Raw genomic sequence first — 17,149 nt, forward strand, 5'->3', positions numbered from 1 at the left:
ATATTCCATGACAAAACCAAATTTACACAATATCTTTCCATAAATCCAGCCCTACAAAGGATAATAGAGGGAAAACACTAACATAAGGAACAAAACTATACCCTAGAAGAAGCAAGAAATAATCTTTCAACAAATCCACACAAACCTAATTCCACCTCTAACAACTAAAATAACAGGAAGTAACAATCACTTTTCCTTAATATCTCTTAATATGAAAATTAATATTACCAACATATCTTAATTGATTAAAATTCAAAATATGAGGAATTAGAAATGTGTTGGCTGTCATCCAGTGGTAATTGGAGAAATAGGTCCAACATTATACAATCAATATACACTTTCTGCTTGTTTGTACATGACAGTGTCTTGCTGTGTACCACATAATGGTCTTGAAATCATGCTTCTCCTATCTCAGTCTCTCTATTAGTAGGATTGTTTATTTGATGTTTTTACACTATACCATAGTTTTCAGAACAGCTTACATATTTCAAAATTATTTATACAGCCAAAAGAAACATACACAATTAATTTGGGAAGTGGCTTATAAGAGAACAACACAGAGTGAGACTGAATGGTTTACTTGATATTTATAATTATTGTATCAATTTTGAAGAAAAGGACTTTATAAATTACTCTTTCTCTGAGATGAATGCTTTTCAAAATCAATACAGCCAATGAACCAGATTCTTACCCTCATCTAATGTCTGTGCCACCCTCCAAGCAGAACCATTGTTCACTGAAACAGTTGGTGAATGACTTTATGGATAGACCATCTTATTACATACACCATTTCAGAAATGAATGTAACCTGTTCCCTGTGGGCTAAAAATGAAGACAATCACTCAAGTCAAATAGCTTTGACCATAGCAGGAAATCTGTATCCAAAATTCGTGCCTACAATTCATTCCTTGGTGCAGCAGAACTGTCAACTCTCAGCTTAGCTACGATGGAGGTAAAATCCTTTGGTGATGTGAGGGTTATTGAAGAACAGCCTTATTACAATGAAATCCAATGTCTAAAAATTGTTCTTATTTTGGCCTTGTAGCATAGTAAGAGCCAAGATTTTAAGCCAAGATTTTAAGCTCTACTAAATACAAAACAAACCAACAAACAAAAAGACTTTATATATTTATGTTCATTAAAAAAATACTAGTAGTGATTATTTTATTATTATTTTAAAATATACAGTTAATATGTTTGGAGTTATTTAAAATTTATATTGAGAAAAAGTATGTATTTTCAGTATTGCTATAGATAAGCATCTACATAAAACTGTTAAATTGATTGTTGTTTTATTTCAAACAACTTTTATAATACTCATTTTTATTATTACATTATTTTATAAATTTTAAAAAATATGATAAAATAAAAAAAAAGAAAGGTATGGCAGGTATGAAAGGTGGGTCTCTGGGAGGAGTTGGGGTACAAAAGGGAAAGAAGAATGTGATATAATTCTATTTACTTAAAATGTTTTTAAATGTTAACAAATTCAGATAAATTGAAATTATGTATCTTTTCTCATCATAATGCAATAAAATTTAAATAAAAAAAAAAAAAGGTAGGAAAGAAGTGCTGCCCATGAAAGTCAACTTGGGAGGCCACAATATGATGTGCAACACATTAGAAGGGACAGTACTATGCAGGCTGACCAGGAAAAACGTGGTGGCTCCAGGCTCAAGGCTTTCCCCAGTCCCTTTATTACCCTGGAGAGAGAACAAGAAATGTGGCCGGGCTGGTGAGATGCCTCAGCAGTTAAGAGCACTGGCTGCTCTTCCAGAGGTTCTGAGTTCAATTCCCGGCAACTACATGGTGGCTTACAACCATCTATAGGGGGAAACTGGTGCCCTCTTCAGGCAAGCAAATGTATGTGCAGCAGGGTATCTACTTCAACTACTGCATGAGACTGGACAATCCCTCCAAGGGGTGAGGAAAGTTCAGGGAAGAACTGGGCCGGGCGGTGGTGGCGCATGCCTTTAATCCCAGCACTTGGGAGGCAGAGGCAGGCGGATTTCTGAGTTCGAGGCCAGCCTGGTCTAGTTCCAGGACAGCCACGGTTACACAGAGAAACTCTGTCTCGAAAAACCAAAAAAAAAAAAAAAAAGAACTGGAGTTTAATGGGAAGCAAATGGAGTTATAGGGAAGCAAAGACTACCCTTCAAAGGGAAGGGTACGGTGGCATGCACCTGTAGTCCCACCACAAAGGAGGTTGAGACAAGAGGATCACGTGAGCCTGGAGACTCCATTTGATGGGGGAAAAATTCTTGGATTAGAGCTAAGCTATATCTCAGGGATACAGGACTTAGCATGTGTGAGACTGGTTCAATTGGGGCAGCAGGTGCAGTAGAAAACCTGGCCAGTCTTATCTGTGGCCATGTAGTAGAAGTTGCTATGGATCAGGGAACACTGGCTTTGTCCTCTCTTTGACGCTATCAGTATTAACAACAACAGAGATTTTCAAAGAAAGCCTATCATATTAATTAATGTTTCCCCTCTGCTCTTCCTCACAGTTGGTCTCGGAAGTGAGAGGGAGCCCACCTTGGGCACAGACACCAAATCAAGCACCTCTTGACTCACAGACTACAGCAGTCAACACCGAACAGCCTCTGGCTCTTGGTATCAAATTGCATCATTTATAACTCCAAGCAGAAAACCTGTTATCAAATAAGGAAGGAACTGAATGACAAGGGCTACAATTACCCAAGACAGGGATAGCTGGACCCAGATGAGCTAGTTTCGGATTCTGTCCTCTATCAGCAGGGTTCAGCATCACTTAGGATAGAATGGATCTGTTAAGTTTCTTTTCTTCAAAGGATGAGTTTACGCCAATGATGTGCAGAACTAAGTGCCCTAGCGGTCTAAGAGTGGGAACCCAGGGACCTCAAATCTGAAAGTCACACTTGAAGGGAGAAAGTGGGTGGGACAGAGACTTGGATTGAGGTAAGGATCACATGTGAGGTAGATACCAGGCTCTCACTCTGTAGGCTGGAGATGGCTCAGTGGTAAAGAGAGCTTGCTGCTCTTCCAGAGCTCCTAACTGTGCACCTAAGTCAGGGAGCTCACAAACACACACAGACACAGACACAGACACACACAGACACACACACAGACACACACACACACACACACACACACACACACACACACACACATACTCTCACACAAATGGCTGCACTGATCACAGCAAGCCTGGCTCACTCACACCCCAGCAGGGTCAAGGTGTAGGGTCAGGAGCTCAAACTGAACCTTAAGCTTTACCGACTCAATAACTTTCTCTCAATTTATATAGCTCGCATCTAAACTGACATAAAGTGTTAAAATTATTAAAATTGGGCTATGTGGAGAGACCCTGTCTCAATAAGCCAAAAGAAAAAAAAAATTCTAGAAGTATTTAAAATGCATTAACTAAGGCCTGTGTAAACCCTTAAGTCTTCAACTTTGTATTTAAATCCACCTTTAGGAAAGTGGTCTCTCCCCAGAACCATTCCTTTGTGTCAACTGGCACTTTCTCCCACTGGCAGGGCATCTAGGCACCCACGCTGGACCTGCTTCACCAACACATGCAGATTTCCTGAGAGGCACAGAAATCATCTGCTTAATCTAAACCAACCACCAAGGAACATCTCACTACATGCATCCAAAAGAGGAAACAGAAAATAAGAAATAGACTTAATTCCTTTTTTCCTAAGGTCATCACCAGAACACAGATGTTGGGAATGCCTAGTTACTTCCTCTGTGGGGAGGCCTCACTGAAAGGAGGGGGCGGGAGGGCATGGAATGGAGATGCTTGCCAGAGTGCCAAGTGCTTGACCAGGTACCACTGACCATGCAGAGTACAGTCTGCAGTCTGTGGCTGCAGAGCAAATCAAGAAACGCTACAGTGTTTCTCTGCAGTGGGAGGCACGAAGACTGAAGAAAATTCCAACAGGAATGGAAAATAGGAAGCAGGGACTGAGATTAATATTCATAAAAATAAAGGACAAGTTTAACCCTTCCACCACCACTCCCACCAACCACCCAACCACCCCCACCCCAGCATTGTTTTCTCAACCTCTCTAAAGAACTAAAATTAAAATTCTAAGGCTGGTGAAGGAAGAAAGGGATGACAAAAGGCCTGAGGACAATGGGAAAACGGTCAGGGTAGCCAGGTAGCACAGGGCCATTATCACCACTCAACTGCCTTCTATTAAGATTCAGATTAGGAAAGTTGGGCAGACTCCAGAATCTGGTCTTCAATACTGGGGACTTTGTACCATAGTCACCCATCCTCTCTTTGCTATATATGTTTTATATATATATATGTGTATATATATATATATATATATATATATATACACATTCATATATATATATATACACACACACAGATATACACATATATTACATATATATACACAGATATACACATATATAAATATACGCACTTATATTTATATACTGTTACATATTGTGTATATATATATATATATGTATATGTGTATGTATGTATACATCTCCTTCAGAATTGCTCTTCAGACCATCAGGATGTATTTCCAGGCCAGTAGCTGAACTGCTGATGTCCACAGCAGCCTCCTCAGCCTGCAGGGAGTCACCTTCTGAAAGGTTTCAACTCCGTTAATCTATTCTCCTAGGAGAAAGGCGATACTCTGCAGGGTCAACGCCAGGGAAGCACCTGCGGTTAAGAACCCTATAACAAAACATAAAGAACTTTTTTTGGTTGTGAGGACAAAAAGGCAAATGCTTAGATTTCTGTCCTCTAACTCGGTGCTCTACAGCGCTAAGCTTGCTCTTTGCGGGGGTGCTCTGGGAGCTGGCTGTTAGCCAAGATGCTGGAGGACTTTTAAGGGTACATGGTATTGAGCTGGGTACTCCTAAAGCCCTGAGTACCTTTCCTCTCCTTGGTGTTTGGGAGGTGGGGGAAGCCACAGTGAGAGTTGCCTGTAGCCAGGTGCTGAAGTGTGGGAAACAATATATATTTTTTAAAGACTTATTTATTATTATATCTAAGTACACTGTAGCTGTCTTCAGATGCACCAGAAGAGGGCATCAGATCTTATTACAGATGGTTGTGAGCCACCATGTGGTTGCTGGGATTTGAACACAGGACCTTCAAAAGGGCAGTCAGTGCTCTTAACGGCTGAGCCATCTCTCCAGCCCGGAGTACAATATTTTAAAGTAGTACTTTCTGAGCACAGACAAGAATGAGAGAAGCCACGGGGTAATAAGAAGTACATTTTTTATTGGCTCCTGGAAAAGACTTAGCAAGATATACCTGTTTATGGCTTACCAACACCTACCCTCCACTCCTGGAATAAAGAATTGAGTCTGGAAGAGCTGGCAGACATTTTGGGGCAGAGTGGAGGCGGGATCTGGGGGCTAGGGGGGACACTAACTACACAGCTAAAGTAACAGCACTAGAGGAAATAAAAAGATTAATCAAGTCTCGAGATGCTAGCCCACCCTTGACTCTACCACCACAGCTGCACCAGAAAATGGCAGGCAAAGCAAGGAGGGAGAGGATTTGCTGCAACCAGCCCTCTCAGCCCAGGTCATCAGCCTGGTAGGGAAAGAGTTAAAAGACAGCCCTTAAAAGAAAACTCATACCCCATTAGGCTCAGGCTTGGAGAGCATGGAGCAGTTAGGAAGCCAAAGGAAACTAATTCTGGAGGCTCTCCAAGCTGCCAATCACACGCAGATTTCTAACAGTCACAGCGTTGTTGGAGTTGGTTGTTTTTCCACAGGCTGCACAATGGGGTCTGGTTATTCATTGAAAAAGTCTGCCAGTGGGCCCCGCCCTCCATTCACAACCAATTTGGAATGCTCCATTCAGGCAAGAGGGGGGAGTCAGTCTGCAGCCCAGTTAACTGGGACAGACCTACTACTGGTGCCCAGGGCTCAGCTGTGGCTACGGAGACGCTTGCTCGCCCAGTATGCTATATTTATGTAAGAAATTCAGACGCAGTAGGGGGCGCTGGCTGGGTCTGCACCCTTACTGGGATCCAAATGGCTAGAATTTTTGCAGCAACACTGCAAGGTTGGGCGACTCTGCGAGAAGAGAGGTGCAGGGAAATGCCTTCAGGCAAAAAGAGTGAAGAAATAAACAGGACTACTGAGCTGTCGGTTTAGAATCACGGTAGCTTCCGGGGGGAGAATTCCTATTTCTGCTGTCCTAGTAAACTGGTTTAGATTAAGGGGGCTATCTCTCTATGAGAGCCAACCCTGCCAAGACTTCTCCCCCCATTTATTCCCGGTAGCCAACACGGAGAACCCAAAGGCTTCCTCCCCAGGGCAGAGGGACTTAGAAGACACTAGGAATTTCAACAATTTCTTGGCTTCTGAGTGGCCCTGAAGCGGTTAGCATAGACTCCTGGATGTTCAGGCAGCGAAAGGGAAGAATGTGCAGATCTGGCCTGGGAGGATAAAATCTCTCCAGACTTCACAGGCTAAAAAACTGGTTTGGTGTCTTTGCTGCCGCCCCCCAATCCCCACCCCCAAACACTCAGTAATCATCCTGAGGGGTGAGTGGATGAAACCTGTCTGACAACCAAACTTGATTTCAAGGAAAAGTATATTCAGGAAATCTGAATGAGATAATTTTGAGCGTGTCGACTGTTTTCTTCAAAGCATATGTATTTTCAAACGTCTTATGTTTACTGCTTTTCACTGCCTGTCCCAACTTCTTCTTGAGATCTTTCTGGGTATCAAATTCACAAACCACGCCCCGTCTGTTTAGGAGGAGGCTGTAACTCCTGGTCTAGATCTTAGCCTATCCAGAGATGCTCTCCCCTGTGCAGCAATCAATCCTCTAAGTCCTCTTTCTAAGCAGAAAGAACAGATCGTTATTTGGTGGGCAGGGCCTTTACGGGAGTGGCGGGGAGAGCTTTTCTCCAGGTAAAACCTGACCACCAATCCACTCTCACCTTATGTACCTGGCCTCCGACTTGGCTTATGGACTTGGTGTTATGACGTGCCCACCACACCAAGGGCCACAGTGTTTGCCATTCTTTCAAAAGAAGCCGGGAGAAGGGACAATGTAGGAACTGACGACCAAAGCCTCTGTTAAATGAGCTTGATGAGGTTCACAAAATGAATTTTTTAAAAAGCAACCTAATCCGGTAATGGCATCAGCAAGCCTGGCATCCATCCAAGAGCTGGGAGCCGCAACATGACGAGACTCTGAGCTCCCCGGATTCCAAATGGAGAAGCAGTGAGTGCCAGGGCACAGATGGGGCCCAAGCTGCTCAAGGGCAGCGTATGCCCAAGAGGGGGATGTCAGCCTGAGGCTGCTTCTTCACTACCATTAAAACTCAAGAAATGCACGAGGAGCATTCTCTCACACACCTAAACCTACCTCACCCAGAGGGATATTCTTTACTGGGGCCGGTAATATAATAATGATAGTATGAACCAGAAGCAGCAGCAGATAGCACGAGATCTCTCTCTTGGCTTTACAGTCCCTGCCTCTTCATCTTGTAAAGCTGAAGGATGCTGGAGAACAGGGGCTAAATGGCGATTTCTTGATGGATGCCAGGATTTTGTTACTCCTGGCACCTACAGGGCTGATCTGCCTGTCGGGCAGATTAATTTCCCTCTCAGGGCTTTTTCACCAAATACAAAGGGCCCCAGGCTCTACCCGGACAAGAGTAAGAGAAAAGCCATTGTTTTAAATACCATATGGCCCTGTTTAGATCAATGGTCCTAGGTCACTAACAGTTCTCCAGATGCCAGAGGCTATGAAACTAGGAATGGTCACTAATCATTTAGGGCCCTGCTGGCAGCAAGGTCTAGCTGGCAAAGCCTCTACAAAGCCTGGGGGGAGGGGGAGGGGTCAGTCACCTCTCCTCCATGTTTTATGTTTTCCCTTCCACTTCTCCATCAGCTTCCTCCTCCCCAACCCCGGATTCAGTTCCATTGCGTCCTGAAAAACAACAGTCTTGACTCGGTGAAGCAGCCTCTTCCTAGGGCACCCACAGTTTTCCTTTCTTACCTTCTAACAGCACCCATAAGATTTCTTTTAGCTCCGAATGACCTCACTCCACAGAGCAAGAGGTGCCACCAGCACCTGTCCCCACAGGCCATGACTAGACCACTGTGGTAAGGCTCCAGTGTCACTTCCCTATCTGCTGTTGAGGCCCCAGGGCTAGCATACTTCCCAGCCATCCACAGCACTGTACTTATGAAAAAACGATTTTTAACAGTTAATTAGCTGATCCTTGGGAAATGACTTTTACTTCTGAAGTCATACCCCTCCCCATTTTTTTTTAATTCAAGGGGAAAATGGGGTCTTCTGAATTTTAATACAAAGTTTGTGAATTTGGTACAGAGCTATGACTCTTCAGTGAGATTTAACACTCCCTCTCCTTCAGTTACTCAAGATGCTGGTAATCATTACAAGGCTGCCACTGAAACAAATGAGATGTTAAAAAAAAAAAATCAGACTTGAAACCTGCATTGAAAAAAAAACACTCATTAGTACCCAGGAAGTCAGCTCAGAGAAAGGACAGTACTGGCTTCCTCATCTCCACAGCAGAGAACCAAAGTCCTCTCAGTGTCCATCCTGTCAGAGCTCACGACGGGGTGGTGTAACGTGTGGTCTGACATACTTTACACACACACACACACACACACACACACACACATTAACACACCTCTAAGGAACTGTCAGTTTTACTAAATGGAAAACCTCTATTTGCCCATCTGTGCAACAGCCTTCTCTGAAGTGTGGGCAGGATGGCCAGTGGCCTCCAGCACTTCCCTGAAACCCACCTCCTAGACCTTACACTAAACAGGACTACAGCTTTCCTTTGAAGACTAGGTTATTACTGTAAAACCCTTTACTGTTTGTTTCGCCAAATTCTTCCATTTTCACCTAAACTATATGTTGGTACTTTCAAACAATCCCTTCAAGGGATTTCCAGCTCAATCTTGGATCTTCAAGTCACATCTTAGGAACAATGGATTATTATGGGGTGGTGGGCACTGAGAGAGTACCCAGGCTCTAGAGCAGTTCTCAACCTGTGGGTCACAACCCCTTTGGGGGGGTGTGTCATATACCACATAGCCTCCATATCAGATATTACATCACCATTCAAAACAATAATAAAATTACAGTTATGCTGGGCAGTGGTGGCGCACACCTTTAGTCCCAGCACTTGGGAGGCAGAGATTGGTGGATTTCTGAGTTCAAGGCCAGCCTGGTCTACAGAGTTCCAGGACAGCCAGGGCTACACAGAGAAACCCAGTCTCGAAAAACCAAAAAAAAAAAAAAAAAAAAATTACAGCTACAAAGTAGCAACACAATGATTTTATGGTTGGGGGTGGTGTCAACATATCATGAGGGGGGAACTGTGTGCTAGAGGACACTTTCTGTCCTCTTGATTAAATTTTTAAATTTTCCAACAAGGAGTTTGGCCTGATGACCTACACACGGTGGAAAGAGAGAACCAACCCCACAAATTATCCCCTAACCACCATAAGAAAGCTTGCCACGTGGACACGCCGCATGCACACAAATAAATAAAATATAAGGATGCCTTTCTAGATAAGGTATCCTTTACTGAGTGTGTATTCATGAGGCAGAGGTAAATTCAGCATAGCTACAGGTAGGCTGGGCATTTCTGTAAACTTACAATGGCTCTATTTCTTTAAATCACATTTACAGGTAAATGTCTATAGGCAAGTTACCCAAATCTGGAAGCGTTAATATCACCTCTTAGAAATTTAGTCTACACTGGTTCCTCGCCCCCGCCCCCAACCCCCACCTCAGCATGGCTTTTCCAGAAGACAACTGGGAGAGCTGATCCTCCAGACAAGAACATAGAAAGTGCTCACAGGGAAGCGAGGTATGTGGGCTGGGGGCTCTACCAGCTCCTCTAGGGGTCCTGCATCAGTCTGAACCTGACTGATAACCAAACACAGCAGCCTGAATGAAGGGCTCCAGACTACCCAGGCCACCCTAGGATGGGGGTGGGGGTGGGGGTGGCCGGCCTCAGCTCTCCAGGCTATTTGATCCCACCCGCCCCAAGCTCCACCTCAAGGAGAGTCAGGGGAGGGGATTACTAAGAGGCTTTTTAAGGCTACTCAACCATCCATTTTATCCTTTACAGACAAGCTCAACCTTAAGCAGTTAAGACCAAACAAACAAACAACCCCCCCCCCCAAAAAAAACCAAGGAAATAAAACAAATAAACAACAAAACAAACAAATCCCATCGCATTAAGGAGGGCTCCCAAAGCACCTACATTTAAGGTATGGTATTCTAATTAAAGAATCTAGCACATTCTACGTGCTGAGCAGGAATTATTTCTAGAGCACCAAGACACATTTATTGATTTCTTTGCTCTTGCCTATGCCCACAGATAAGAATCTCTGCAGACAGAAACTCTGCTGCTCGATGACATCCCCCTCCTGGAAGAACAGGCAGAGTGTGCCATCAATCTAAGCCCAGCTGTCTCACCTCCCCTTTTAACCCTTGTGGGCCACAGAGAAACAAACAGTGTAATAAACGCATTTCAAAGAAGCTCTGCCCCCGAAAGCCACCTCCCAGCAGGCTGCAGCTTACCGCGGCTCTGGGTAAGAACTGAAAAGGCAGAGCCAAACTGGCCAAGACAGAAACAAGTTTGAGTCCAGATTCCCTCATCATGCAAACACTTCCCACCCCCACCTCGGTCACATAATAAGCATTTCCTTTCATACAGACAAATGGCTACCTTACCATTCATCTATGGTTATAGCCTATTCCATTTTTTTTTTTCAAGTTTCATGGCATTCCGCCTTGAACACAGGGGCTGTCATTACCGAATGCTTAACTGGTACCTCTGCTCTTTTAGCTAATAGATTTAGATGACCCTGCTTTTAAACAGACCCAGGTACTCCCTCTCTCCCGGTGACATGTTTCTGCACACATGCATACACACACCCCAGAGAGAAAACACAAAGCTGAGAAGAATCTGCTGGTGCAAAAGGAGAAATCAAATCCCAGCCTGGCTCAGGTGCTTGCTATTATAAACTATGACTAAGAGACATGAATTTCTCTATGATGCAACTCTCAAGAGAGGCAGTGCTCTCCAGACCGCTCTTAAACCTGCTCATTCGCCAGTGACTAATGCTCTCTAGAGCAGCTCTCTGCTGCTCCAATTTCATCAGCCAGCTTTGTCCTTGGTAGCTGTGCCTGGACCATAAAGCCCCTGAATGTGTTGAGGAGATCCCAGAAAGAGCAGAGCAAAGCTAACTATGCCCCCTGCCAGCCTCACGAGCCATTTGTGGGACTCCTCATTGCACTCATTACCTATCTTAAGGGACAAGCACCCAAAAGCAATTAAGAAAAAGTGAGGTCCCAACAACCACACGAAAAATGAGAGCAAATCAAGTCATTCAGCGCCCACCCTTTATTAGCTTAGAAGAAACAAACTGGCCTGTTAGGTGGAACTACAATTAACAGAAATTCTCCAGGAAGTACATGCTGTACCATTCAAAGGAAAAAAACTGTCAGATTCATCACTGGCTTTGCCTTAATTTGTAACTCTTCTTTTGCAGTGCTAGTGAGCTGAGCTTGGAACGCTCGCTGTACATGCTAGGCAGATTCTATACCACTGAGCTATATCCTCAGCCCAAAGACTTAATTTAGAAAACAAAACGAACAAAGGATTTGAAGAAAATGTTGATTTATAGGACCTGGGGCTGGAGAGATGTTTCAATAGTTGAGAACACTTGTTGCTCTGGTTCCAGAGGACCTGAGTTTGGTTCCCAGCACCCACAAAAGGCTGCTCGTAATCTCCTGTAACTCTAGTTCCTAGGGACCTAACACCCTCTTCTGGGCTCTGCAAGAACCTATACCACCCTACACAGTACTCTGTGTGTGTGTGTGTGTGTGTGTGTGAGAGAGAGAGAGAAAGAGAGAGAGAGAGAGACAGAGAGAGAGAGAGAGAGAGAGAGACAGAGAGAGTGTGTGAGAGTGTGTGTGTGTGTGTGTGTGTGTGTGAGTGTGTGTGTGTGCATGTGTACATGTGTCCTCAATCCAGACATATCTAAAACCAAGCACATGTTTGACACAGATTCTTAGCTAGTATCTTAACTTAAAATTCTGGAGTTCAAGCTGTTAAGGTAAAAAGAAATTTTACTGAAATTATATTGATTAAGTCATTCATTCAACAGAGCCAGAAATTATATCAATAAAAAAAATGAGACAAGTCTTCAGGACTAACCCTGAGTTATTAAAATGCATGCATACCACTGTCCAAATCTCCTGGCTACCGCTGAAGAATAAACATATTCTAGATGGAACTAATCCAAGGCCCAACAATTCCAGAACAAATGTGTCACCAACACAAAGGTACTTACAGTTATCAGACTGAAAATCTGGGACAAATTGTTCATCATCAGGAACTTGAGCTAGAAAGAGAGTTCTGTTTTAGATCTTTGCATTTTACTTAAAGGGAACAGTGAAATGTTTGCACGGTAAACAGGACAGCGAAGAAACTTGCCTTCAGCTAACCAAGCCTCCTGAAGCTGGCTGAGATCCTGAAACAACTCTGCAAACAAACAAACAGACAGAAAGGCTCAACATGGGGCTATTTCTTGTGCTAAGGAGCATCCAGGAGTCTGTACATCTCCAGGAGTGTCTGTGATCTGAGGAAGCCTCCACGCACAGGGTAAGCGCCGCCACTACCTTCAGAATCATGAGCCAGATCTGTGTCCACAAACTTCCTCTTTCTGTCAATCACAGGTCGCCCTCGACAGTCCTCTGATCGAGATTTCTGGAAGAGGCCAAAAAAATGAAGAGTCAAATGCAGGAAAGAGGTGCAGAGAGGGTCTACCCACTCCTCCAGGAGGACCAGACACACACACACCACAGAGGTCAAGGACAAAACAGGACAGAAGCCAACTCACCCCTGGGACCATAAAAGGGACTTGCTGATCACAAAACCCATCCATGGTGCTTCCAAAGTCTCTGATATCGCTTTGAAAGGCTTCAGCATTGAGTAGTTTCCTGGGGGTGGTAAAGAGATCCTACTGTAACATGGAAGATTTCAACTGGGGTGAGGATAGGGTAGAGTCATTTTATACAATTCTTTCCTTCTTGCCTGTGTAGCCACTTCACCTCTCTGAGGTCTCTAAACATACTTAAACACACACACACACACACACACACACACACACACACTTTAATATTGCCTGCCTGTCTACCACAAAAGCCAAAACCAACCAATCAACCAACGAACCAAATCCCTCAACTTACTTGCATTGAAAAATGACCTTCCAGGACATTTGTTGCAGGGCTTTTGTTGTCTTTTTTTAAGATAAGTTTTTAATTAAGATTTGCTACTTTATGTGACAAGAACTAGAAAAGTTGGGTGTTACATGTTCCAAATTATTAACAATTAAGAAACTAACATGCATGGTGTTTCTCAAAGCTTTTTGTAGGTCTTTGGTAAAAATACTAAGTACAGTTCCAGGAACAAATTGATCAAAAGTATACTTTCTTCACACACACACACACAATTCTTTATTTAAACCCAAACCGTCTGTGCAAACAGGTGTGTATACCTGAAATGACATAGAATCTCCATGGCAACCTACAAAGATTAGCTGCCATCTACTCAATTTCTAAAATAAAACATCTATAAAAAAATGAGAGATAAAGGAAATTCAATTCCACTGCACATATTTAAACATCTCTACCAAAAGGCACACACACACACACACACAAAAAGGCAAAAAAGAAACACAAAACGAAAAAACAAACACCACTAAAACCTTTCAATGCAAAAATATCCATGGAAAGAAAATTCCCTGTTCTACAATGACCTCAAATCTTCAACAAAAACAGTCAAACGCTGGTAAAAGCTGGGCTTGGAAGGTGGTAACTAAATCAAGAGGGGAGACTCTTTTCTAGCATGGGAGGAATAGCTAACAAGTTTAGGTATCACCTTCCTAAATACTTAATTTTCGAAGTAAAAACTCAGGTCAAAATAATGGGGGCATAACAAGTATTCATTCACCTCAGTTCTAAATAATAGACAAGCCTAACTGGCATTTTCCTTTAAGTTGTACACAAACTAGGCAACAGGCAACTTTTTTCACAGTAACCATTTCCATCTGACTTGTTTTTCACGCTGTGAGCACCATATCAAATTTTCATAAGTGAGCAGGATACAAGAAAACCCTTCACAGCCAGCACTTGGCCCAAGCAATCAGATATTTTCAAAGTCAAAGGAAAGAGAGTTCAGAACTTCCTAGAAAAACACTCCTGCCAGCTTGCCTTCCACACAGTGCAAACATGGTTCAGAATGAGGCCTCTCTTGAATGTCACCAACCAGTACCCAAATCTGACAAACCTTAGTAGACAGTGGAGAAGCATGAAAGAATTCTGTGTTGTATTTTTAAAAAAAATCTCCCTGACTAAGTTGTGGCCTCAGAAATTCTTAAATGTCTGTTGTGGGTTAAAAGCACAACGTGTAGGAAACCAGAGGGTAAAATATTTTTAGAATCTCATGATGGGCAAAAATATCCTTTGAAAAAATTGGTAAAAAGAAACTGCCCTAAGAGATTCCAAAAGCAGCATCGGAGATCTTCTAAGCAGCCCTTAGAGTTCAAGAGCTGGAAACGTCGTGTTCAAAGTAGCTTTTAAAAGCCTGCAGGGAAGGCTTTTGGTTCATCCTGGAGTTTAAACCACTTCCTTTGTGTCGTCGTAGTCGCCCCCCCCACCTCCAGCCCCCAAATCCCGGGTGCCCCCAGGAAAACTTTAACTGGGCGCAGCGACCGGATCGAGGCCCCTCCCCGTGGCGCGCAGCGAGCCTAGTTTTATGAATGGGAGAACGAGCCGCGGCCGCCACCGCAGGTAGAAGCTGTAACTGGATCCCTCGCGCCGGGCCCCATTCACAAAACAAGACACACTTCCACCCAATTCCCAGCCTTCCCATTCATGAAAACTCCTTCAGCTGCGCCCCCGCCCCCACTCCCAACGCACGCTTAGCCTCCGACGCAGGCCCCTCACCCCAGCGTTTTAGGAAGAAAGCTCAATGCTTCATTCACAAAAAAAGGGAGAAAAAAAAAAAGCCTCAGAGCTCAGAGCCCAAGAAAGAAACCTGCTTCATTCATAAAGTCACCCACATTCAGAAAACGAGGTGCAGCGCTAGGCGATACCAGCGGCCTCTAATTTACTCCCGATCCCACATGCCTCCTCCCCTCATCACCCCCTACTCAATCACTACCCCCTTTGCGAGGGAGACCCCGAATCATTCACGAGGTTCCAGCATCACTCTCGGCCAGCTCGGAACCGGTTCTTTCCTCTCCAGGCCGTGGCTCAGGCGGCCCCCAAACCCTCAGCCCTCAGAGGAGGGAGTGGGGGGCTGCGGGCCGGCTCCCCAGTCTCCAACTTGTCAGGCCTGCAGAAGTTCGAGCAGATCCTGCACCCGCAGGCTGCACATGTCGGTGTCATTTAACTCTCGGGGTTCTGAAGCAGCACCCCTGAAACTGCCGCTCGCCCCCCCTCCCGTGTAAGAGTCGCGGAGCGTTTCTTCTCGCGAGCCTCCCAGGGCCCTCGGGGGGCCCACAACTTCGCGCCCCGCACCCCGTTCTTGCACCCCGCTTCCGTAGCCTGCGCCCCGCACCCTGCTCCCTGCACCCGCTCCAGCACCCCGGGTGCCTCCTCCGCGACGTGCGGAAACCCGCTCTCCGCTCGCTCCGGAACCGCTAGCCGCCCCCGCCCGATGCCTCCCAGGAACCGAACCGAACCGAGCCTCGGGGGGAGGGGGCGGCTAGCTCCGAGAGTCACCCCAAGCACGCCCAACTGAGGACCCTGAGCCAGCCCGCACCTGAGCGGCCACTCCGCGCGCCCGCCTGCGCGCCTCCGTGGCGGGCTGGGCCGCAGCGATCGAGGCTGAAGACCGCTCCGCGCGCCGGCCTCCGGACTCTGCGCCGCCCTGCAACCCGCTGCAGCACTGGCCCGGCCCCCGCCGGCTCCACCCGCTACCATTGGCCCACGGCCCAAAGCACACACGTCCCCATTGGTCGGAAGCCGTCCCTGCGGCTGCCCATCACCTCTTGTTTACCCTGTCTTCAGGCAAATCCAGCTGAGCCGCCCCATCAACTGCGGCGCCCATTGGCTAACGGTCGGCCTCCCTCAACGCCCTCAGAGGTCTGTTTTACATAATTTATGCACTGGGCGCCATTGACCAATCAGCACCGGCTTGTTTATATAATGAATGTAAGGACGTTTTTCATTCATAAAAAACGCGACCTGAGGGGGAGCTTAGCTGAGTCAGTGAAGCTCTTAAAGGGGCCACTCGCGAAGTTTCCCCCCGGCCTCGGCCTGCGCCGTTCCTCCAGCCACCCCCGCGCGGGGCCGCTTGGCGCCAGGCGTTCGCAGCTGTAGCAGCGAGCTAAGTTATCATTTTAGAACTCAGGCGAGAGGAATTCGTCATTCCATACACAGAAACTCGCTGACCCGCCTGGGCGTTCGGCCCATAGAAACACAGAAAACGGAAACCGAGCCCTCTAATCTTAGCTACCTTGAAGAGAAGCTTTAATTTTTTTTTTTAAACCAGGTTTCCAGTGGAAAGAATAAGCAGTTATCTTCCTTTAAAACCCTGAGCTTTTCCATATCTTAGCCAAAGCCTAAGGCCCCCGATCGCGTCTTCTCGGGCTAATTGCCTCTGAGCTCTGCAGGCAAGAGGCTACAGCCTGAAGTCCGGTTCGTGGACTGCACGGGACCGGTAGAGGGCCTTGGAAGCACAAAACCCTTTGAAACGTGCGTGAAGCTAGACCGCTTGCTTCTCTCCCTGGCTGCTTGTTTTCCATTTAAGTGTTGAATGCAAGATGGTGTGTTTGAGAATTAGACCCGTGCATCTGGGAAACCGGAGAAGCAGCGTTGCTTGCCAAAGGATCGGGTATTGACTGCAATTGTTGAGATTCTTAACAGGGTGTTCCAGGAAACAAATAAAACAATCCTCTACCCTTTCCAGCTCCTTGTCCTGCTCCTGCCACCGACAATGGCCGTTCTCTTCTTTTTCTTATGGATGCTAGGGTGCTTGTGAGCGAGTTCTGTTCTCAGCTCGGGAGCAGGGTGTCAACGTTTGAAGAGCCTCAGCAAAGCGGGTCCCAAGTTGTTACCCTACGGGTGCCCAGTGCCCCACAGTGGAACAGGCGGTGT

At 45.6% G+C, this 17,149-nt stretch overlaps 1 protein-coding gene across 1 annotated transcript in view; it reads right to left on the reverse strand.

Moving 5' to 3' along the window:
* Positions 1-15,956, reverse strand: part of Etv5 (ETS variant transcription factor 5) — a 63,470-nt gene extending 47,514 nt beyond the window's left edge. Inside the window, exons 1-5 of the mRNA XM_031364593.1 lie at positions 15,813-15,956; positions 12,886-12,985; positions 12,665-12,752; positions 12,480-12,527; positions 12,337-12,387 (exon numbers count right to left, since the gene is read on the reverse strand). Of these exons, the coding sequence (XP_031220453.1) occupies positions 12,337-12,387; positions 12,480-12,527; positions 12,665-12,752; positions 12,886-12,930 (232 nt within the window). The 5' untranslated portion in view covers positions 12,931-12,985; positions 15,813-15,956. The remainder of the gene's footprint in view (positions 1-12,336; positions 12,388-12,479; positions 12,528-12,664; positions 12,753-12,885; positions 12,986-15,812) is intronic.
* Positions 15,957-17,149: the final 1,193 nt, after the last annotated feature.

Source organism: Mastomys coucha, unplaced genomic scaffold (assembly GCF_008632895.1).
Source record: "Mastomys coucha isolate ucsf_1 unplaced genomic scaffold, UCSF_Mcou_1 pScaffold12, whole genome shotgun sequence".
NCBI classification, from domain to species: domain Eukaryota; kingdom Metazoa; phylum Chordata; class Mammalia; order Rodentia; family Muridae; genus Mastomys; species Mastomys coucha.